At 39.5% G+C, this 24921-nt stretch overlaps 1 protein-coding gene across 2 annotated transcripts in view; it reads left to right on the top strand.

Moving 5' to 3' along the window:
• L3MBTL4 (L3MBTL histone methyl-lysine binding protein 4) overlaps positions 1-24921 on the top strand; it is a 461506-nt gene that overhangs the window by 296914 nt on the left and 139671 nt on the right. For both annotated transcript variants that reach the window (XM_017543913.2, XM_037744036.1), the window contains one exon: positions 17941-18114. In XM_017543913.2, coding sequence (XP_017399402.1) covers positions 17941-18114 — 174 coding nt within the window. The remainder of the gene's footprint in view (positions 1-17940; positions 18115-24921) is intronic.

The raw sequence follows: 24921 nt of genomic DNA, 5'->3' as shown, positions 1-24921 counted from the left end.
TTCTCCATCTGTTTGTGTCCTCTCTTATTTCGTTGAGCAGTGGCTTGTAGTTCTCCTTGAAGAGGTCCTTTACATTCCTTGTTAGTTGTATTCCTAGGTATTTTATTCTCTTTGTGGCAATTGTGAATGGAAGTTTGTTCTTGATTTGGCTCTCTTTAAGTCTGTTATTGGTGTATAGGAATATTTGCTTTCTTTGCTGACATTTGCTTCCAGTTAATATGTGTCACAGATTTTCTTTAATGCAACAAAGCTTTATAAGGTTGGTTATACAATGTAGCATTTTCATACTATTTTGAATATGCCTTCTTTTCAGTCTTTGTTACCCTCTATCACAGTTTCTGAAAACGGAAGATAGAATTCCCGTTTCCATCAATGGATGTGTTAGTCTTTGATACTAATTAGATACGAGTTAGTTGTGTACAAAACATGAAGAGTAATCTGTTTTTCCCAAGACTTCAGTCTGTCTTCCTTGTTTTTGTTATCAGTATATCAAGTTTCATATTTTCTTATAATGTTATCATCCCTGAAATTGCTTTTTGGGAAACACTGAGTGAAAGATGCAGTATATAAACAAATTGGATTAAATGTGGAAGACAGATGATATGGGCTCTGTTCTGTGATGTGTCGGAGAGTTAACCAGGCACAGCTCATTAACACTAATGGAAAAATTCATCACTTACCATGTGCATTCCCAGACACCATAGAGGGATTTTCTCCCCCTAATTTGCTATGTAATTTGATTAATTCTAAATGTACTGAAAACTGAAAAGAAGCTATTGTATCAATCATGCATCTTAAAGATTACCTCTCATTAATTTAAATTTGAATCCAATTGAGAAGAGACTTCCTCTCCAAAAACCAACTGCTTTCTTTTATACATATCGCTATGACATCCTAAACACTATATTCTTCTTTAAACTTCCAAATAATGAATAGTACATATATGCCGTATTTTAAATGTAACCGACACTTTTATTGTATTTTAAGTATTGCTTGAGATTCAGACAAAAATTGGGTATTCTCAATTTCAGGTTCAGAATCTGAATACGGAGCAGAGATTTTAAAATAGGGACATCCTGCCCTTATCCAGAAATTAGTTATTCACAGATCTGTGTAGGTAGAGCAAAGCTGAGACATAGGGAATGAGCCAGAAGAGGCCTCTGTGCAGCCAGAGAATATGCACAGCACCTTTGTGCCTTCCTTACAGGCTATAGTTGTGATGCACTCAATTTGAATACTTCTAAAGACATGGTTATTTACTTTCCTAGTTAGTCAGTATGACATGCCTGTGCAGAAAAGGGAGAGATTTCATTGAAAGGTAGACTAACTATGGAGAAAAGATGTGATCCTCTTTTATCAAATGTAATGTTAGAATCAATTCTTTTTTATAATGGGTTTAAAAGTATATACTATTATTTTAGAGACAGAACGGGACTGTTTTGACAGTGACTTGAGGTCATTAGTTCAATTACACACTAGTGAGCATGTGTGTATTTGCAGTAGTCAGGAAATTATTTAACCTTATTAAGCAAGTGGGCATCTCTACTAGTTAATTGTCTATTTTCACCTAATAAAATTTATTTATGAAAAATCGATACTGTATGATCTCACTTTATGGGATATAAAAAAGTTGAACTCATAGAAGCATAGGGTAGAAACGTGGTTACCAGGGACTGGGTGGGGTTGCAGAGATGTCGACACAATATTACAGTTACAGGAATAAGTCAAGGAGATCTATTGCACAATATGTTGACTATAGTTCATAACAATGTGTTGCATTCTTGAAAATTGCTAAGAGAGTAGATTTTAATTGTTATCACCATAAAAAATAAGTATGAGAGGTAATACATATGTTAATTAGCTAGATTGAGTCATTCCCCAATGAATCCAAATTTCAAGACATCATATTTTACACAGTTAATGTATATGTATATATACACTATATATAATTTTTGTCAATTATAAATAAATAAAATGTGTTCCAGCACTCAGAGGGGAAGGGCAGATGCTCAGGCATTCACATACTGGAGAGACGGAGCAGACACCCCTTGCAGCAGGCTGTTTCTTGTCTTCTGTCTCTCTCTTTCACATTTTCAGCTTCCTCTTATGGGTTCTCCATCTCTGGTGACAAGGAAAGGCCATCTGCCATGGAACCTCAATATGCAAGTGACATCATGGGCTGAAGAGGGGCTCTTATGCACAGCTTTGCTCTGCATAAAGTTGGCCCAAGGACTAGTGTACTTTGAAACAATAATAATTTTTTTTTAAATCCTAAGTCACTTTTATTAAAATGACAACTTTATTATAATTCAAATACAATGCAGTCCATTCATTTAAAGTGGTTAATCACACCCATTCATTGGTTTTTAATGAATTCACAGAGTTGTAGAACCATCACTACAATTTTAGAACACTCTCAGCCCCAAAGGAAACCTTTGTCCATTTGCGTCTTCCTTTCATTTCCATTCCTTTGTAACACTATTTATCTCATTTCCCTTTCCCACCTCTTCAGTTCCATCTTATTCTCCTTTTCTGATCCTTCTCTTCCTGCTTGCTTCTCTTTGTAGGTTCTTCTTTTCCATGAAAATGTTGAACACAACCCTTGGCCTAGGCATTGTTCATTGCTAAGGAAGGAAAGAAGGAGAGAAGAGAGATAGGACCTGGGGAGGTGAGGGGAAGGGGAGCAAAGGGGTGTAAGGAAGAAAAGAGCCATTGATCCATAGGTGTGAGATCAGCTGGAAATGGACATGAACAAAATTCCATAAAAATACACCCAATTAGAAAATGAGAATGCACCTATCCAGCAACTTCCTCCTCCCTCACCCCTGCTCTTTTAATATTCTACAAAATAGTAACTATAGCCAGACAAGTGATGCTCATGTGTTGCTGTCATCAACCATGTCCTCTCTGATTCACACATAAACCATACACACACATGTATACCCATATGCAAACATACCACACACATACATATGTGCATCCACATGCAAACAAACCACACACATGCACATGTGCACCCACATGCAAACAAACCACACACATGCACATGTGCACCCACATTCATGCAAACACCCACCCACCCATGCCACACATATAACCCCCACATACACATGTATACCCACACACACACCACACATACTCATGTATACCCCCATGCAAACACATCACACACATATGTACACCCACATGTACACACACGCCCACCTATGCCACACATACAACCCCCCACATACACATGTACACCTACACACACCACACATACACATGTACATTCACATGTGCACAGCCACACACACCCCACACACATACACATGTACACCCACATGCAAACACACCACACACATACACATGTACACACCCACCCACCTATGCCACACATACAACCCCCCACATACACATAACACCCACACACACACACATATCCACATGTACACACACCCCACACACATTGTCCACTGATATGCATGAACACACACAGACACCACACACACGAGAGAAATACAAAAGCAGACAAGGTATGTTTATATGTGTGTAAAAACTGACTCTCATAAATGTACAGATGACATTTCCAAAATAATGGTAAGTGCAACATATTTTCACTCTATTACCATAGATTACATTTTGAAACTCGATAGGGGTCTGGGATACACATGGTATTAGAATTTCCCACTAGAAACAGAGACACTTCCAGCCTGGGAGGGAGTGTGCAGACCGAGTTATTTTACTTTACCACAAAATTGCTTTCCATCATTTCTGTGGGCTGTCAGTAAATATTTGTGGCAAGGCACATCCCTGGCGCTACAGACCGATGCCATCAGATCACTCTTCCTTCACTCCATATGAGAGTCCACTTCAGCCTGCCCTGGTCCAGATCCAGAGTCTATAGGCCCCACTGCCTGTGGGCCAACAGATGGCTCAGTGCCTAAAGGGTGCACTGTGACCTTCCACTTCTCTTTTCTTTAAGGGAAGAATGAAATACTAGAAAAAGACCCAATGAAAGTTTGAAGAAGTAATGAAAATCTCCCTCATTTTTAAAGAAAGAGGAAGGATCCGGGACGCGTACTTGTTAGGGATCTTCTGCATGTTGAGACTTGCCCTGGCCAGGTGTCTTCTGGGGTGCATGGGGAGCTTCCAGGGGCTGTGAGCTCACTGACACATCTGCTGCTTTTGTGTAGGTTTGCACGTGGGCATTTGTTCAGCCAGGGCATTCACAATGTTCAGCAGATTCTCACAAGGATTTTGATCCCAAACAGGCTCTGGAATGGTATTAATGAATCATTCATAAAGGGCCTCCAAGAAGAGCATGCAGCCTATTAGAGCGGTGCTCAGGCCAGCAGAAGGTCAGGGATGTCCTGGACAGCTGCTGTGTCACCCACAGGGCTATCACTTGTGCCCAGGAGTTTGGAGTTGATTATCCTAGAAACAAGAAATGCAAACCTCATGACAATGGTTATGATGGTGACAAAATCCATCTACATACATACACATACCTGCATAATGCCTGTACACATGGTATAAAAAATAAAATCAGAAGGAAACAGAAAAACATTTCTTAAAAGATGGTTCACTACTGATTTAAATTCATGCTTCAAAAATGGCCCACTACTGATCTAAAAGACATTGATCATTTTTCAGAGAAAAGATGATGTGATCTATTGAGAAAGAAATTGCATCTTATAAAACCAAAAAGAAATCTTGATTTACCTTTACTAGCTTTCTTCTTCCAGACCATCCCTACCTTAAACTCTCTCCAAACGTACACATCTGCATAGACTCACAGTCTCTTGAAAGTCTCAATTTAGTCATTCCTTGGCATCCATAAGGGATTGGTTCCAGGACCCTGGAGAAAACCAAAATTTGAAGTTGCTCGGTCCCTTAAAGTGGTGTAGTATTTGCCTATAACATATACATATTCTCCTGTGCACTTTAAATCATATCTAGATTCCTAATACCTACTACAAAGTAAATGCTAAGTAGTTGTTATACTATGTTGTTTTTTGTGTTATTATTTATTGTTTGAGTTTCTTTTTCAAATATTTTTTATCTGTGGTTGGTTGAATCTGAGGATGTAGAGAGCCACTTGTACCCCAAAAACCAAAAGAGGAGGTCCTCAGAAGACTCAGAAGAGGGGAAGTGGGACAGCCATTGAGCTAGTACTTCCGGGTTCTAGAAAAGCCCTGAGATTGACTGTTTCAATTAATATTTTTTGATGGACGGACTCCTAGTCAGTGACTCGAGCTGTGAAATCCAATTCTATAAAATCATGATGAGAGCAGTTTGTGGTCCTGAATAATCATAGATTGTGTAACTAACACATCTGGAGAGATTAATATGCCAGCTTACCTACGCAGTTTTACCAACAACACGTGCAACTGAAAAATTTCTATTGAAGCTGTTTTTCACAAGCAAATTTGTAAAAAAAATGATAATTGACAAATTTAAAGACAAAAGAAAACTTTTTCTGTTGTTTTGAATATTATTTCCCCTCAGAGCCAGGCACAAGTCCCACATCCTCCTGGAGTCTTCCCCTGGCCACAGTGATGTTGTCCATGTCTGAAGGACTCTTTAGACTAAAGCACATGTGCTTGATCATTTATAGCTGTCATTAACTATCCCCAACCTGAACTGCAGTTGGAGACCAGGGACCATGTGTGACACTCCTGTTTTAGTTAGTGTAGCAAGGGCTGAGAGTCTCCTTGCTCACATTAGATGAGAACCACATTCCAGGAGTGTGTTGCAAGTGAGGTAGACGGCGGAGGAAGCCTTTTCAGACCATGTCCTTCCTGTTGGCATGGTACGCGATTTTTGGGGACGCTCAGGTGGTTAATCCTGTTTCTTATTTGCCACTTGGGTAAAGTAAACCAGGTGAAGTGGTGGTCAGTAAAACCTTTGGAAATTTCCTGGCAACATTAAGCAGATACATGAAATGGGCTGTGGTCAATCTGTGAGCAGGCTGAAACTTTGAGAATGCGTCTGTCCTCTGCTTCAGCCACAGCCACCTGCTGGTGGTACCCCAAACGTCGTCTTCATGTGCAGCTTTTCTGCCTCTGTTCACACCTGCAGAATGAGTCCAAAATTATACTGCCAGCCCTGTCACATAAAATGTTAGTGACAAAATTTATTACCTTAGCCCCCCATCAGCATCTCTGCCCTCCCCATATTTTTAAATTTTATTTATTTTTTCAAAAAATTTATTTATGATACTTTAAGTTCTCGGGTACACGTGCAGATCGTGCAGGTTGGTTACACAGGTATACATGGTGGTGGTTTGCTGCATCCATCACCCCGTCATCTACATGAGGTTATTTCTCCTAATGCTATCCCTCCCCAGTCCACCCACCCGGTGCTATTCCTCCCCTAGCCCCCACCCCCAGCTCCCAGTGTGTGATGTTCCCCCCTCTGGTTCATGTGTTCTCATTGTTCAACACCCACTTATGCCCTCCCCATCTTTATCATCACACTCATGAGTTTCCATTCTGTTGTTTTCTTTAACAACTCCCCAATTTATTAAGCTTCCAGTTACCACTGTTTTTGTAGAATGTGTTCAGAACCAACATCTCCTTCTGTTCCAGCCACTTACCCAGACCCACCTGCATGCCGTCCAGGTCCTGCCCCCATCCCTCAGGCTGCTCCTCACAGCCAGTGCAGAAGGATAATCTTCCAGACCTTTGTCTAGGCACTTTCCCAATTCAAGAACTGACTCAATAGTTGATCAGTTGGGCTCCTAGCCTGATATCGTCCTCCAGCACCCATCACAAGGGAGGGTCCTTCCCAGGCCTGCCCCTTAGCCCACTGGCTCTCCCCTCTCAGTCTTCCTGTCTGTCTCCTCCCTTGAACTGACTGAGGCCAGTCCTATTTTGAGAACCTTTCTCTGTCTCCTCCTCTGCAGCAAACTAGGAACAACAAGGGTGGCAACAGGAGCAATTTTAGGAAAACTTAACTTTTCTATATTATATCTACTTAAGGAAATAATGTTCACTATTAATAAAATGATTTGCACTATTCTAATTCCCAGTTTTATATTAAATGCTTAATAAATATGCGTATTGTTTTATCATTTTTTAACATATACATAAATTGTAATAAACTACAACATTTGCCTATGTTTGCCTTTCAGGTTTTTAATTTACTTTTTTGTACTCCCTGGGTCAAAGTCCCTTGAGGTAGGACCCTCACCATATTTTGGGCACCACATCCCTAGTCCAGAGCTGTGCATACAGTGGCATTCTATAGAGACTTGTGGATGGAATTAAATGGCAGAGGCTTTTGCCTCCTCATCCTGGCTTTAACTAAAATAGCATACTGTTTGGATGCTTGTAAAGCTGTGTTAGGTAAAATGTTGTATTTGACTATGTACGTGCAGCTTTAGTATGTGTGTATGTGGGGATGAAATATTTAAATTTCCATTTAAAACTTGCTAGGATAGAGCTTTAAAGTCTTTTTCTGGCAGAAAGTCAAGGCTCTCTTCTCTATTTTCTTCTCTTTTCTCATGGTTTTATAAATTACAGCTTGTCCCAATAAAAAATTATCCAGATGGCCAGTTCTCCACATTACATTTCATACCATGCGGAGAATGTGCCTTTGTTCTAAAGAATTCCTTTTTCACCACGTTTTATTCTCGCAGCAACTCAGTAATTTGGGAATGAAATTTTAAAAACACTAAACAGCTGAAATTCCCTCAAAGTATTGTAAGTTCCCTACTCATTCTTCTCCATATACAACCAACAATACCAAGGGTATTATATAAATTTGTTAATATCATCAATATCCATTTGGCAAAGCACCTAGTGTGTACAAGGCATTGTGCCAGGCGTTTCATCATTTTTATTTTCTCTAATGTCTTCAGAGAAAAAACTAGCTCCAGAAGCAGTTTGGCAGAGTAGTTAAAAGTCTAGACCCGGCCGGGCGCGGTGGCTCAAGCCTGTAATCCCAGCACTTTGGGAGGCCGAGGCGGGTGGATCACGAGGTCAAGAGATCGAGACCATCCTGGTCAACATGGTGAAACCCCGTCTCTACTAAAAATACAAAAAAATTGCTGGGTATGGTGGCACGTGCCTATAATCCCAGCTACTCAGGAGGCTGAGGCAGGAGAATTGCCTGAATCCGGGAGGCGGAGGTTGCGGTGAGCCGAGATCGCGCCATTGCACTCCAGCCTGGGTAACAAGAGCGAAACTCCGTCTCAAAAAAAAAAAAAAAAGTCTAGACCCTGGCATCAAGCTGCCTGGGAGTCAGTCCTGTCTGTATAACTTCTTAGATGTTTGGCTTAGAATGACTTCTTTAACCTTTCTGTGCCTTGGTTCCTTTATCCATAAAATGCAGATGATAATAGTCCCTATTTCACAGGGGTGTTTTGAGAATTGGGTGAGCTGATATATAAAGGAAACTTATTTCCGGGTATTATGCATAGTAAGAACTATGGAAGTATGACCTGTTGTTGCTCTTAATATTAGACTAAGCAAGGTGTGTTTTGATGATATCTTTCTTTGATTTTTCTATAACTTTACTACCTAAATTTAGTAGAAATTAAAATATTCATTCATATATTTTAGGTTAGACTGATAGTCTTTTTTCTTTTCTTCTTCTTCTTCTTTTTTTTTTTGAGACAGTTTTACTCTTGTCACCCAGGCTGGAGTGCAATGGCGCCATCTAGGCTCACCGCAACCTCCACCTCCCAGGTTCAAGCAGTTCTCCTGCCTCAGCCTCCCAAGTATCTGGGATTGCAGGCGCCTGGCTAATTTTTTGTATTTTTAGTAGAGGCAGGGTTTCACCATGTTGGCCAGACTGGTCTCGAACTCCTGACCTCAGGTGGTTTGAGGCCTCGAACCCAAAGTGCTGAGATTACAGGTGTGAGCCACCACGCCCAGCCTACACTGAAGGCTTTTATAAAATATTGACTGGGTTAGTGGCTCAAGCCTGTAAAACCAGCATTTTGGGAGACTGAGGCAGGAGAATCACCTGAGATCAGGAGTTCAAGACCAGTCTGGCCAACATGGTGAACCCCGTCTCTACTAAAAATGCGAAAATTAACGAAGTATACTTGCATGTGCCTGTAATCTTGCTACTTGGGAGGGGGAGGCAGAGAATGTCTTGAACTCAGGAGGCAGAGGTTACTGTGAGCTGAGATCGTGCCACTGCACTCCAACCTGGGCGACAGAGTGAGACTCTGTCTCAAAAAAAAAAAAAAAAATAGGTGTTGTTCTCAACAACATATAGTTGAAAAACTAATTATTTGAATAATATTTTAGAATAGCATATGGTAGAAAAATTAATATTGATCATAATCTCTTGAAAGAAATAGTAGATGTTTATCCTTATCACCAATTATGTTGATGCCCCTAATCTTTAGTATCTCAGGGTTGTTTTGGCTTTTTAAAACAACTGTTTTTAAAGAGCTCCCTTCAAGATTTCATGAAGATTTCTAATTTGGGTTCCTATTTCTATTAAGGACAATATTGCTTTACAAACTGTAAATTACAGAGTACATTTGCCTTTGATGTGTTAATTAATTTGGAGAGATATAATTGGCAGTCAACTTATTTCATATGGAATATATCTATATATATTTGAATCTACAAATCAGTGTTTATTTGAAGACTGTGGAATGATAAAAGGTCACCTTTTTCTTAATTGTGGTAAAAACAGTTACTATGAGATCTATCTTCCTAACAAAATTTTAATGTACACATACAGTGTCGTTTATTATAGACACAATACTATACGGCAGATCTCTAGAACTTAATCATCTTGGTAAATAAAACTTTATACCCATTGAACAGCAACTCCCCATTTCCCCTCCCCGCAGTCCCTGGCAACCACCATCTACTCTCTGCTTCTTATCTACGTAAGATACCTCATATAAGTTGAACCATGCAGTATTTGTTCTTCAATGATTGGCTTCTTTTATTTAGCATAAAGTCCTCATGGTTCATCTATGTTGTCCCATGCGGTAGATTTCCTTTTTCTTAAGGCTTAATAATATACCATTGTCTGTATGTACCACATCTTCTTTATCCTTTTGCCCATCAATGGGCATTTAGCTTCTTTCCACCGCTTAGGTCTAGTACGAATAATTCTGCAATGAATACAGGTGAACAACTATCTCTTTGAGGTGCTCATTTCAGTTCTTTTGGATAAATATCCAGAAGTGGGACTGCTGGACCATATGTAATTTTTATTTTTTTTTAGGAACCTCCATACTGTTTTCTAAAGAGGCTGAATTATTTTGCACCCTAACCAGAGGGTTCCAGTTTTTTCATATCCTCACCAATACTTGTTATCGCCTGTTTTTTTTTTTTGATAATAACCCTAACCCAAGGAGGAACTGGTCCACCTTGTGAATCGAGATCAAAAACGCGTGCTTCGGCAGGCCCTACAGGGCTCTGCGGGGCGTGGCTTATTGTGGGGAGGGAAGCAGGACTTCTGCAAATCCTCCTGTAGCTGTTAGTGTTTGGGAACACTCAGCCCAGGCAGTGGAAGGATGGGCTAGTTTGGCTTTTCTTTTTCCACCACACAGACTGCCCTCCTAATCTCAGTGCATAGGTTTGTCAAGATAACTGTGAATTTATCACATTGAGAAAGAATTTTCAAAACATTTTAGTGTGCTGTTGACATTGGGTCAATACTAATGTTTAACACACAGGTCAGATGCTTGTGGTATACATAAATACAAACCTGTGTAAACATAGCCTCATGCATATTCAGGTAACTGTTTACAATTCCATTTAAATTCAATATGTTGAACTTAAAGGCCTTCCAAAGATGGAATTATGATTCATTGCCAAAATGCATACTTTTAATTCATGAATAATTTTTAAAATTATGCTTGAAGGCATTTTGAGTTATTTTCCAGGTGTCTTTTGTACAACCTTCCAAGAAAAATGCTTTCACTTCTGTGACATTTTGTTTAAAAACAATGCTGCACTTTTTTTAAAAAAGAGAAAAAATATACTTTAACGGCTTTTGCAGAAACTAAATGTTTTTAAAACTGGAATATTCCAATTAAAAATAACCTTGATATGTTCATACCACTTAACCAAAATATTACAATTTAAAAGGTGAAAATAATTTGTACATACTAACAAAAATGTTCATTGTAATAACAGAAACACAAACTTATCACTATAATTGTTTTGATTGAGTTAATAATTAGCATTTTAATCACTTTGTTTGTTTAATTTGGTGCTTAATGTTACCTGTGGAGATAGAGTTTTGGCAGACATTTTTAAACTGCAGATTCTGTTCATCAGATCTTCATGCATAAGTTAGACAAATTACTTACATAGTACATTAAACTGGTTTTAGCAAAAATTTTGGAAAGGCCATTAGTGTTGCTGCACAGCATATTATTACATTCCTTGAATGTACTTTATACCTTGGAAGTTTCTAGTAATCATACACTAAGATACTCTAGAGGAAGGAGAGTATGCACACACACACACACACACACACACCACACACACACACACACACACACACACACTTTCACCTTCACTCTTAATGCATTTTTTCCTTCCTGTCTAGTTTACTGAAAATATTACCTACAACAAACAGCATAGATAATGTACAAGCTCAATTAAAGGGTGTCTCCTAATGCATACCAATTAAATGTCACATCTTGGGTTTGACTTTTTGGTATTTGAGTAGACATTAATGAAATGACTAAGCTCATAGTTCCAACGAAACAAAAATAAATGGAGGTTGCTCTTCATGTTCATCTATTTTATGTGTGCACCGCCTGCAGAGTTCATCTTCTTGCCATGTACGCTAGTCTTTACACTTTCAAATTTGTGAATATTTTCAAAACTGTATCAGCAGCTCAGTGGGCTAAATTGTGATAGTTTCGCAGTTGAGCTCTTGTTGTTTCTTCTAGAAAATGAGTAAAGGTGCCAGAATGTGAGAAAGCCTCAGTTAATCTTTCTAGAAGGACAAAGGCAGTGCCTCAGAGGAAGAAGTTGACCTGGGAAGACTAAATAGAGGGACTGGGAAGAGAGGAACCAGCATGGGCTGAGTTTGGAGATACTGATGAAGGGAGTGAGATGAGAGACTGAGAACAAGTTCTGTGCTGATGGAGATATGGGAAGGCTTTTCTCTAGATGTCTAAGCTTGAAATCCCACTTGCCATACACCTGAGTGACATCAATAAATGAATAATTTGCCATATACCAGATACCTGACTTGTATTTCTTTAGACACCAATGTGCTGGTGAGCTGTTGAAGCATGAGTTAGCCCACTTTTACTCAGTTCACACTGATAAACAATTATAGCTTCTGATTTTTAGAAATTTAGTTATGGTAGAGAAGATAGATATGTACAAATAATAGTATAATGAGGAAAATATAATAAAAGGTGAAAGGTATGTCTTAAAACTGGAGGGCAGTGATTATTTTGATGTGACCATAGCTTAGGTTTCTGGGGAGTGAAGATGGAAATGGTATGAGAAGGTGGCCTGGGGTCAGGTGGAAGGGGTCTTTGAATGCCATGTAGAATTTCAACTTTGGTCTAAGGACACACATTTATAACAAGTGGAAGGAAAGGAATAAAGAAATAATGGCTCCTCCTTTCTGGAATGCATCTGCAATGTGAAAATTGAATACCTGTAATCAACAGTAACATGAATTAGAGAAGGATAAACTAGAGTTGGAGAGAAATCGTGTTTATTGACTGCACATACGCCATAAAGTGTACTAAGCCCTCTCCATTCAGAGTAGCTCGTACAAGGACAAATGAGTGGATTCGAGTCTGCAGGTTGCAGCTAAGAAAACTGTAAGCTGGAGAGAGTGAGGACTGGGGTAGAAGCAGGATTGAAACTCAGTCTGGCCTGTATTGAAGGCCTCTTTTGCTACTGTGAGGCTTCATGGGCGCTTTAGTTGAGTAGAATAAGTTCTTCCTTTAGAAAAAGAAGTAGAGAGAGGGTGGCTGTTCAGGAGGAGTCTTCAATAAGGTCTTTAACATTAGAAGGATCATTAGGGGACCTCTGCTTCCAGAAAAGTGGAATATACATACTTTTCTGTATTCCCTCCACCCAAACCTGGACATTATACATAAAATCAACAGAGGAAGACTCCGAAAGGTGAGGAGAGGGATGGAGACCAGCTGAGGACCTGGAGACCCAGGTAACAGCACAGTGGTGACTTCCTGTGTTTTCTCTCTCCTCATACATCCTGGACTGGCTGTTGGAGAAGCTGAAAACACAGAAAAGCCAATGGAAAAGGCAAAAAATAGCCCCAAGCAGAGGCCTATCTCTCTAGTTAAAGGACCAGGAAACGGGCAGTGTCACAAGGTGGAAACTTTAGACAATAATCACCTTTCTCTGGCCAAACATCCCAGGAAACACCCTCATCCCCACAGAAGACTGAGTGTGGAGCTGGAACAAGGGGCCCCAACTCCCCTCCCCCAACCAAGGCAGTGTCAACAGAGGCTGAGTGGGAGACGGGGTTTTCATCCATGCTTAGTGGTTACAGCCTGCCCTCAGCATCAGTGGAGATCACATTGGGAGCCTGGGCCTGTGCCTTCATCCAGTGGTAATGCAGTGTCCCTCCCCATCTGCTAGGGTGTTGTCGCAGGAGGCCATTGGAGTCAGGACTTTCCTCACAGCCCAACGTTAATAGGGCTACTGCTCCCCCACTTCCCCCCTCCCCTGATGCCAGTGGAAGCCACATGGATCTGTGTCCTCTCAGCTAGGGTGGCATCCGTGTGTGCCTAGGGAGGATGTTTACCTCCACATGACAACTACAAGGCCGTGCCCCCTTCCCCTACTGAGGTAGTGTGAGAGGAGGCCTGCCACAACACAAGACTGAATAGGACCTAGAGTCCCACAGCAAAATCCCCAAAATGTCTAAGTGTCAACCCCAAATCACTCATACCAAGAACGAGGAAAATTTCAAGTTGAGTGAGAAAAGGCCATGAACAGATGACACAGATGTGAGAATCATCTCACAAGAATTAAAGCAGCTATTATAAAGATGGGCCAACAAGCATTTTTAACACACGTAAAGCAAATGAAAGAATAGAAAGTCTTACCAAAGAAATGGAAAATAAAAGAAGAACCAAATGGAAATTTTAGAATTGAAAAATGCAATAACCACAACAAATGGGATAATTAATATTTTGTATCAGAATAGGCCTTTAAAAATGAAAAACTCATGAGCATTTAATTTGTGCTGGTCACTATGTGCGGACTTGCATGGATTATCTCATTTAGTTTTCACACACAAAAAAACCCTATAGATCTTATTATAACGAGTTTATAGACTGAGGAGTTCAATGACTTGCCCAAGGTTATAGAGCAAGTAGCTTTCTTCCAGTTTTCTCTAATTCTCAATTCCACGCTTTCCACCACTGGACTAAATGGATTAGAATGCTTACTGTAGGTAGTAATTATCTTCTGGCTTCCTAAGTGGCCATATTCAGATGACTCTAATATCCAGGATTTCACAAGCTGTGTTAACCTAGTGAAATATATTTTTAGAACCAAATGCATTTCATCTAACTCTTTGAACTCATTGATTCATATTTGACTCTTGTTATGAAACTTTAAAAAGTATTTATACTTTTTTTCTCACTCTGTGTGTACTAAATTTTTGAGGACATGAAGCGACAAAACAGTAACAGCTATTTTGTGGACAAAAGTTAGTTGCAATAAGAGATAAATATCTTGGGTAAACTCATTTTAAAGCCACAGGAATCTGAAGAAAATGAACCCTGAAACTTGAAAATCTTCCATATATGTGATATTTAGCTCCTGCCTGTCTCTGTGTTTGAAGACAATATACTAAAAATCATGTCACATGCTCAGCAGATGTTAAAAACTCCTGACGGCTCTTACTTCCTGGTCCGCATCTCAACACATATCATCTGTACTTGCTCTTACTCTTCCTAGAGGTAAAATCAGCAACCATTTCAGTCATATGAAAAGTATTTTCACTGTTCCATAACTTCAATAATCTGCATTTTGTTATTTAGTATGTCTTTTGGTGTCATTTGGCCAATCAGTATTTTGTAAGAATAAAAGATGTTCACTTAACATCTTTATACTATGTGAGAATAGACCACGGCATGCTAAAGACAATACAGTTCTGAAAAGGGGCAGGTTATTTTTATGAAGTGAAAGGGCAGAGAGGGAAACAATGTGGCGGGAAGGCATTGCTTTCCAAGGGTGGGAGGCAGCCATGCTGCTTGCAATTTCCCAGAATCCTCCGCAGGAGCCACCTGCCTCAGGACAGTCTCTTGCTGCCATCAGGACCTGAGGCCACATGGTGAGACAAGCTGCATATACCTCTTCCTTCTCATTTCCATGGCTGAGCCCCTTTCTCTACCAAGTCTCAGTGCCCTCTCTTGTTATCTGACAGGCATGACTACTCATGCTTCCTCCTGTCCTTTGGTTCTGGGAGGCCTCCGACCTTCTTCTCCATGAAGACTTCCACATGGAGTTACCCCCCACCCACCCAGACATAGCACCTGTTAGAATCTGACCTCTCAGCTAAGAGAGGACTCTTCAGTCTTATCTTACCTGCCTCTTGAAGGAAAAGAGTATAATTGGTTAGCAAAATAATTGAGACTAAAATATAAAATAATGTAGGCTTCACGGAGGGGTGAGTTAGTTGCACTTAGAGAACCCTTTACTATCTGACTGTGTGTCTAATTCCTGGGCTATAGGAAGCCACATTTCCACATCTGAGCCCCTCTTGGGAGATACTTGCCTATTTCAGGTGACTTTATTTTTCAGGATCCCAAGAAAGGTTGTCAATAACTTGACACCCTTCCTGAAATACTGCTGACTTCTGGGTTATTTAGTTATGTTTCGAACTACAGCACTCAAGAGGCTATTTCCTATTTGCCATTTTGCTTAAATTTGTCATGCTTTCCAACTTTTAAAATGTCATGTCACAGAGAAAAAATGACCATCAGTGTTTGGGAACAAGATGGGGCTTAGAGCCTTGAGGCTGCTGCAGTTCTGGAAGGGCTCACCTGGGACTCTGGTACCCCAGAATCCCCTGGTCACCTGAGGGTGTAGCCACACACAGGCTGGGAAGCTACCCTTAGGTAAGTCATGGCAACTTGGTTATAACCTCCTGCTGTGAACTGCCCATCTCCAGGATGTGACAGAGCACCACCCACCATTTTAGCAGAGCAGGGCAGTCAGAGAGAAGTGGAAATCAAATCTTCTGTTTGGGTCTGAGAAAATGAACATTGTTGATGCAAGAGGAGGGTATAGTTGAAGAGCAGAACCTGGTATCCAAGGGATTTGGCAGCAGTAATCACCATCTAGACTCTTGGAATCAGAGCCCCTGGGAAGAATCCAAGAGGAAGGGAGGGTTCCCAGTTAGCAGGCACAGCACCTGGCAGGGAATAATTCAGGGCAAGAAGCACATAGAAGACTGGCCAGGTGGCATCTGGAAAGTGGAGCCTTACATCCTGTGTTTAGGATTAGGAGACGAAAGTCATGTCATGGGAAGGAGATAGCAAGAACAAAGTAGATTAATAAACCAATAGATCAATACCAATTATTACAAATTATAGAACATGCATGTAAAAGGGGCCCTTCTCTCTGTAGTAAAGGTTGCTGATACAGGTCTAGATCATGCTGAGCCAGGCTAGTATCATCTTAACCATCCTGTCCCCAGTTCCAGAGTCCATTCTAGATATTGGTACTAAAGTCCCTTTGGGGTTAGAATGTGTATGGCCTTCTCCAGAAAAATCCAATCTATCTTTATTATGTTCACTGGGCTCATGATAAAATTGTGGACCAGAAATCTGTCCTGGTCCACAATTTTAGCATGACCTTAAAATAAAAGAAAGCTTTCGTGTATTCAGAATGGACGTATTTTGTACCATGTATCAGCAAATTTACAGTGAGTAGGAAGTGAATTCTCAAAAAAGAACCAACTGCCTTGATGTTGATGCATTTGACCACGTGCTCCTCTAGATGTAGCCGATTTAACACTGTGATGGTGATAACAGCTACCATTTCATGACGTGCATGTATGAGTGCGTGCATGTGCGTGTGTGTGCATGCATGTGTTTGTCATTTCTCAGGGTCACAACAACCCTTATGAGTTGGATCTGCTTTTCTGATTTCACGGGGGAGAATCTCTGAAGCTCTGGCATAAATGTCTTCCCCAGGGTAGTATACAAGTAGCCTGTCTTATGTGTGTCTTCCCTGGTGTGGCTACCTCATTTCTGACAGTGGGAGAGGCTTGGGGCCTCCTTGGAGACAGGGATGCAGGCAAAGGGATCCAATGAAGACAGCTTATCAGCCTGCAGAAGGAACCAGGTCATTGGCCCTGGCAGATCCTTCTGCCCATAACCTGCTCTTGGGTTTTGACAGCATCCAGGATTCAGGACTCCGCCTTGACTTTGAGGGGAGAGAAGAGACTCAGCAGGCCTGGGCTTGGGGCTCTCCTCTCTCACCTACAAGGTATCCTTTCACACCCCAGCAGAAAACTTCCCAGCAAAGCTCTGGAGGATTAAGCAGAACTACAGATAGAGTGTTTCTGCATACATGAATATTAAGAAATGAAAACACAACATTCTCTGATACCAGCAAATATGCTTAGTTACCCATAGTCTTTTCTGATATAGTCAAACCAGGGAATCCATATTGATGATATAAACTGAGTCAAGTGTTATGTGACATTTGCATTGTTCCATTGGAAGTACAGCTCTATGCTATTCTTGGATTTTTAAGTTTCCAAAATTGTAAATACCATATGTACTGATGAATCGTGTATAATTCTTTGTGGACCAGTGTCTGTGGTTCTAGAACCTAAGATTTTCTCAAAAGGCAATATGAAAAGAAAGTGTTATTTGAGTGTGCTTAGGGAAAGAAGAACGTTTCTATGTAATTTTTAAATATTAGATGTAAGTCTGCTCCAATGACAGTGGATCCCTGATTTATCACTATATACTGATGACGGTGCTTTCATTTTTATACAAACCAGTGCTTTTGGCTGCCCGTATTCGGACATGAACTTGAAAAAGGAGGCAACACTTCATGATCGTTTGAAAGAACAAACACAGGCAAATTTGGAATCAGACTCTTCACATTCAAAATCAAAAAACCTCTGTAGTTTGAACTTCAATGGAAAACATGAAAAGGTGAATAGTCAGCCAAGGTAAGAAACTTCTTGAAAATGTGAACCAGAAAGTAAACCATGTAGAATAGTAAAAGAACAATTTTGTTAATAGTAATAGTTCCTTATTTTCTTCAAAAGAATTATTTTTATTTCTGGATATTATTATGTTTGCTGGGCTCATAAAATTCATCTAAAACTTGATCTTCATTTAAAAAATACTTGCTTTTGCTTCATCCTTAAATATTTGAATTTACTTTTTTGTAAATGTATATATTGTATGTAAGAAGTAGAAAGTATATCTCATTTGTACAGTTCCAAAAGATTCCCTTTTATCTTAGAAAGTCTTTATTCTTTTGAATCATTTCATAGATATTACCTCTTTTGGCACATGGATGAGTAGCTGTATCTTCTTATTCATATCAGGATTTCCTCTATTATCTGTTACCTGTCTTTGTCATCTTTAATACAAATATACCTCAGATATGATTTCTTCTTACACCATATAGTTTCCATTTTGATTTGTTGACAACACATCTTCGTTTTGTTCCTAAATGTAAACTTGTGATTCTAAACATCAGTTTTCAATTTTTGTTTACATATAACTATATTCTAAGGAGCTGCAAGTACAGCCTTGTTTGATGTTTTTTAACCTAAATGAGTAAAACAATCTAAATAACATCTTTTCTCCAAAGAGCTCCATACTCCATGCTGGGAATTATAAATATAGAAAAGTCTAACACTAAGTAAATAACTGGAGACCAGACAGAGATTGAGCCAAGAAAGGCTAGACAGAGAGATAAGAAATGGCATTTTTCTGACCCTGCTGCAGGCAAAAGAAATCCTGTTCAAGTCTTTGAACACCCCAGACCCTGACTGTGCAAGATTTGAAGGGACAACTGCTTTCTCCTAACCTCAGAGCCTTGCTCTTTGCATTCAGCAGGTGTAGAACAAAGACACACAGGCCTCTCTGTGGGTGCAGAATTTCCACTGAAATCACTGTCAGCCCATTTGCACCTCCATTACAGGTGGGGATGGTGCTCCTTCCCTTCCAAGGGGATACCAGTTTATTAGGAGAATTTGGCTCATAGGATATACTTTTCACATGGGTTTTACATCCTGGACTGTGGATGTTCTTTTTGTTCATGCACATGTTATTTGAGAGTGTTTGGGTGACATTTCATTTTTGTTAAATTTTGAATATTTTGACTTGATTTCTGTACACATGATTGTAGATGAGTGCTTCTCTCTATTGCATGATCTGTTTCCTATGGATACACACACTTCTCTATTTTTATAGCTGTATCTGGCATTTTTATTATTTATTATACACCCACCCCTCTTGTTGAAACTTTACAGGGCCTTGTTGTTCTTTACTGCTGTTTCACACCCACACTGTTTACAACTTTAAGTAGTTGGGAGCTTGAAAGTCCTTTCCATCTCCTGGCTGAGAAGGAATTTTTTCTTTTTAAACTATTTTCCAAGAAATAGAGTTTATTTATCCCAGAATCATAGAGACCAGTACATCCACTCGCCCTTAATCTTTTTGCTATAATCTGTTGTATTTTTAAAAATAAAAACTTAGTCAGTTTCACTTGTAAATATTTTAGACGTTCATCCTCAATGCCAAAAATCACAGAAATGAAACAGACCTTTGAACTGCCTTAAAAATATATATATTGCTCTCAGAGGTTAGCTAAGCCTTCTTTCCAGCAAACACAGATATGTTGCCTGCCCTATTTTGAACTCCTCTTAGGAGTTTAGCCTTTTAAACTTATTGTTATGTGTTTACCATTTATTAAGGGGCTTTGCGCTGAAATATATCAGTTAGGAATAATTACTACAGATAGAAAGGAGTAGAGAATGTTAGTTGATAATCAAGCGAACAAATCACGGATTGTCCTGTTCTACCACATCCTATGTCACCTGTGGGGCAGGAACTGTATGATACACATCATGAATCCTCAAGCCTACTTTCATTTTTATATCTCAAGACCAAAGCCATCCTTGCATTCCAATATCTGTCCACTGTTTTTCCTAACCAATCATCCTAATAATGTTTGGATAAATCGTATTAGCAACCATTCCCCTTTTGAGTCTCCTCTCATCTCTGTGGCATCTTGTTCATAGTCTTAAATTTCAGGCGAGGGAAAAAAAGAGAACAAAGGAATCAACAAGGAATGATATATAGGCTAATTACGCACAGATAAAATGTATTTTAACTCTCTCCACAGCTTACTTGTAGTACTTTCCTGAGGCTGCTTTTTCTCTAACCCAAATATTTGCTCTTAAAATCATCAGATATTAGCTACAGGACATGAAGAATATTTAAATTCTCTCTCTCCTATTCTGCATGTTGAGGAGAAATAACATTTACCTGGCTCTTGTCCAAAAATAGGAGGGAGGGTTAAATTGGTGAAAATCCGAGCTATAATTTCCACTGGCCTCCAGTCAATCCAACCACCACTGAGCTCTGGACAGGTCTTCTGTAATTTTTTTATACGAGCAACATTTGTCATGCTAGAATATCCAGAGTTCCAGCCTGGGCAACAACATGAAAACCCATCTCTACAAAACATACACATACACACACACACACACACACACACACACGCACACACACACACGCACACACACACGCGCGCGCACACACACACACACACACACACACACAAAATAGCCGGCATGGTGGAATGTGCCTCAGCTACTCAGGAGGCTGAGGTGGGAGGATCACTTGAGCCTGGGAGCTAGAGGCTACAGTGAACTGAGATCACACCATTTCATTCTAGCCTAGATGACAGAGTGAGATCCTGTCGAAAAAAAAAAAAAAAAAAAAAAAAAAAAAAAAAAAAAAAAAAAAAAAAAAAAAAAAAAAAAAAAAAAAAAAAAAAAAGAAAAAGAAAAAAGAAAAAAATATACATATCCAGACTTCTTATAATTCAAGTGAAAAATTCAAAATTAACTTTGATATACTTCCAAATTCTGTTTGATATTGCCCAACAATTTAGAGAATTTTTTTCTTTTCCTTAACTGCATTACAATTTTTTGATTATTTTTAAACAACATGTTTGCTCTTGGATTATCTTTGTATCGGGGTTATAAATAGTAAATGTATGACTGTACTACCTGATGTAGTGGTAGAAATAGTCTGTTTATATTCACATTTTTAGTAGTCATGTTTTAATTTTGAGAGATTTGTATATGTACTTCTAGGTGTTTACAAGACTTACCTGTATAACAGTAAGATATAGATGTAATATTAACTGTAAAGAGTCATACTCAGGATATTAGAGTAAGTCACCATTACTGAAAAACTTAATATATTCCTTTTTTATTTGTGCTAATAGAGTGAATAGTATTATATTCATGGTGCACTAAAGGCAAATGGCTTTACACTTGAGTTTCTTTCATTTGGGTATATATGGTAGAGGAGAAAATACCTTAATTCATTTAACCATTTACAGTTTGCACATACATTACCTTTGGAGCCTCCCATAATTTTGTGATTTAGGCAAAGCAGACACTATTATCATCATAATATTGCCATTTATAGATCAGGAAATAGTAAGCTGGTAAGCTTATCTGGGACTGAAACATAGGTCTTCTGACTAAATCCAGCATATTTCTAGTACAGTCAATTAATAATCATATTGCAGAAATATCAGTGATAATAACTATCTACTATTAATACTCCATCCTTGGGGGCTGCAAAGCGTTATGCTAAACAATTTATATACATCATAGTGTTAATTTCATTTCATCCACCCAACAACCCTGTATGTGATAAGTTTTCTTATTAAGATTTTATGACATAGGCACCTAAAAATTCAGAGAGGTTAGTCCGTGTCTGAGATCATGCAGATGAGAAGTCAAAAAAAAAAAAAATCCCACGTGCAATTCAACTATGTTAGACTAGTAAAAGAATGACAGCTTAAGGCTTTGGAGAGGCCCAGCTAGGTTCATATTTAGTCTATTTCTACTGATGTCTAGGATTCTCAGACTCACCTTGTAATGCATCTGTTTCTTATTTTGTAAAAATAGAACTACCAAAGGGAAGAATCTCACCATGTTTTCCCCAAACTGTTGGTTCTTATTGGTACTATATATAATACAAAACGTCCATGTTGAGTACATTTGATTATAATATACTAAAGGCTTCTACCTACAACAAGAGAATAAAATTAGTCATTAAAACATTTTCAGTCATAAAGAAAATTACTTTGGAATACAGCTTCCATCTACTCCCTATATTATCTATTAGCTGGTTTCCCCAGGCCCAGGGGAACATTTTTTCCAGGCTTTTTTTTTTTTTTTACCTGCCTAAGTATTCTTTAATAACCTCCTTTGCCTCCCAGAAGCGTTGTTTAATGTATTCTAATTCACACAATTGATAGCACCACCATTCGTTAAAATACTGTCATAGTCTGTCATTACTATTAAGAAAATCTAAGAAAGTGCACAATAAAACTTACTTTGTTTTTCCTGATGCCTGCCATATTATAAATGTCATGCACTTTTTGAAGACCAATATTGGTATAAACATGCCTGGGGAAAATGGTGGTAATCAGAAAGAATGGCATGTAGTCGAATAGTTCCTTAATAATCTTGTTGATAAGCTGCACAGCCATGAGCCAACTGGTTTATTTCCACTAGGCAAATTAGCTGCAGTATAAATACCTCCTGTGACATCCATCCTCAGAATTAACAATGTTAGTCAGATGTCCCACACATTCACCTTCCAAGTGAGTAAATAGGTTCTTTAATCCACCAGCCTTTTCTCTGGCTTCTTACTTTCACTTTCTCACTGCTCACTTTCACTTTCTCTTGATTCTTTGCTTTGGGAGGTAGCATCTCCTCAGTGGCCCCACTCACTCTCCATCACGGGCTGCGGTGTTGTTTCATTCCTGCCCTTGTGCCTTTGGTTCCTTTCTTGGTACCTCCTTTACGCCTGCCTACATCTCCTTCCTTGCCCGTGACTCACCTCTCTCTTGGAGTTTTCTGTGGCAGTTCCAACCTTTAAGAGCTTCTTGAAGTTGGAGATTGTGTTTTATGTGTCTCTGTATTTCTCATACTTCGTGTAATACCCGACACATAGTAGGCACTCAACAATTTAAATAGATGTTGAGCAGCCTGCTAGGTGCCAAGGACAGTGGCCAGCCCTGAGAGGCCGAGTTGCTACAAGCCAGTCCCTTCCCTGCTCTCAGATTTCCTCTGTCCTTTTAGTCTACGCCACACGTCTGTCGTTTTAGTCTACACCACACAACTTATTTGTGTGTCTGCATGTACCTTTTTAATACTTTGTTGTGTGTATGCCATGTCTTCTTAAAAAAAAAAAGGAAAGAACCAATTTATCTTTTTGCTTTTTCTTCATTATGGTTCCCATTATGGGTCTTTAGTGTACCTAAGTTGATTGATTTCATTATATACATTTGTTTTTCTCTTAGAGTCTCAATTCCTTCACCTGTGAAATGGTCATAAATGTGAGGTTTATATAAGATTTTGAATATAGGAATATAGCTCTAGGTAGATATAGACATTGATATATGTGTAGATACATGAATGGGCCTGGCACATAGGAGAGACTATTGAAATAATCATTCCATATCTTTTTTCCATTTTTATGAAAACCATTGATTTTAAAGTCTTGCAGTTGGACCAGTTCTAGTGGTGTGTATAGCGCACACCTCAACACCAAGCATAGGAATTTAGACCCTTACTTAGTCTGAGATAACACTCAGCGTCTATAACTAAATTAAGCCCCTTAATCAAGTAAGTAGTGTTCACCATGACAAGCTAGAGTCCTTCTTGCCCTTTAGGGGATTTTGACTGGACAGGAAACCCCAAGGCCTTTCAGAGAAGCCCCCTCCAGCTCCCTACCTCCAATCAGACTCTGAGGAACCACTAGCCAGGCATGACAACTTAGGAGCTCTACAGCGGGAAAGGACTCAGGAGATTCAGTCAAATCCTCCAATGTGGAGACAAGGGTATCAATGCCAAAGAATTCTGCTATTTCATCAGCACTGTTGTCAGTGGTCCCTTCGAGCCTCTGACACCCAGGTCATCACTCTCCTTACTATTTCATACCACCACCTGCTCCAGAATTAAGATGCAGTCAGGTTGAAATTCGGTTTCGGTATATAGATAGCTGACTAACATTTACCTTGCTGAATTCAGCACCATGACCATAGCCAGGTCCTGAAATTAGACATATTCATTCATCCAACATTTATCTGTTGAATAAATATTTAGAAAATACTGTTCCAAACTCCAGTGATACAGTAGTGAATAAAACAGACAAAAATCCTTGTTCTTATCAAGCTTTTCCTTGGGATAAGAAAATCACCCAAACTAGTAAGTGGCAGGACAAGGATTTGAACTCAGGTGGGATGGCTCTTGTTTGTGCAGACTTGGCAGTAGGCATGCTCACTTGCTCACAGCATCAGTATTCATTCACTCAGCAAATATGTGTGGAGCTGCTGATGTTGCCAAGTGGTAGGGACGTGGAGATGAGCAAAACAGTTCCATCTTTGTGTGGAGCCGATTTGCAGGTGAGGGAGATAGAGGAGGAAGAAAGAATGCAAACCATTAATAAAAGAAAATCACAGACGGTGACAGGTGCCATAGGGAATAACACAGAGTAGAAAGGGTGATGTTCGAAATGTTTTTGGTAATCACCTAGCGTAAAGGGCTCAGCCATGAAGGGAAAAAAGGGTTCTGTTGAATATTGTGCAGACTGAAAATGAAATGAGTCATGCCCAGATCAGCTCAGGAGCATGGAGAGGATCTGGGATGAGATGAAAGGGCCCAGCCCTTCCCAGGCTCCACCTGCCTCACTTCATGGGCACCTCA

This window comes from Cebus imitator, unplaced genomic scaffold (genome assembly GCF_001604975.1).
Source record: "Cebus imitator isolate Cc_AM_T3 unplaced genomic scaffold, Cebus_imitator-1.0 Scaffold162, whole genome shotgun sequence".
Lineage (NCBI taxonomy): Eukaryota > Metazoa > Chordata > Mammalia > Primates > Cebidae > Cebus > Cebus imitator.
Note: the sequence above shows the minus strand (reverse complement) of the source record. Positions and strands in the feature narration are given on the sequence as shown.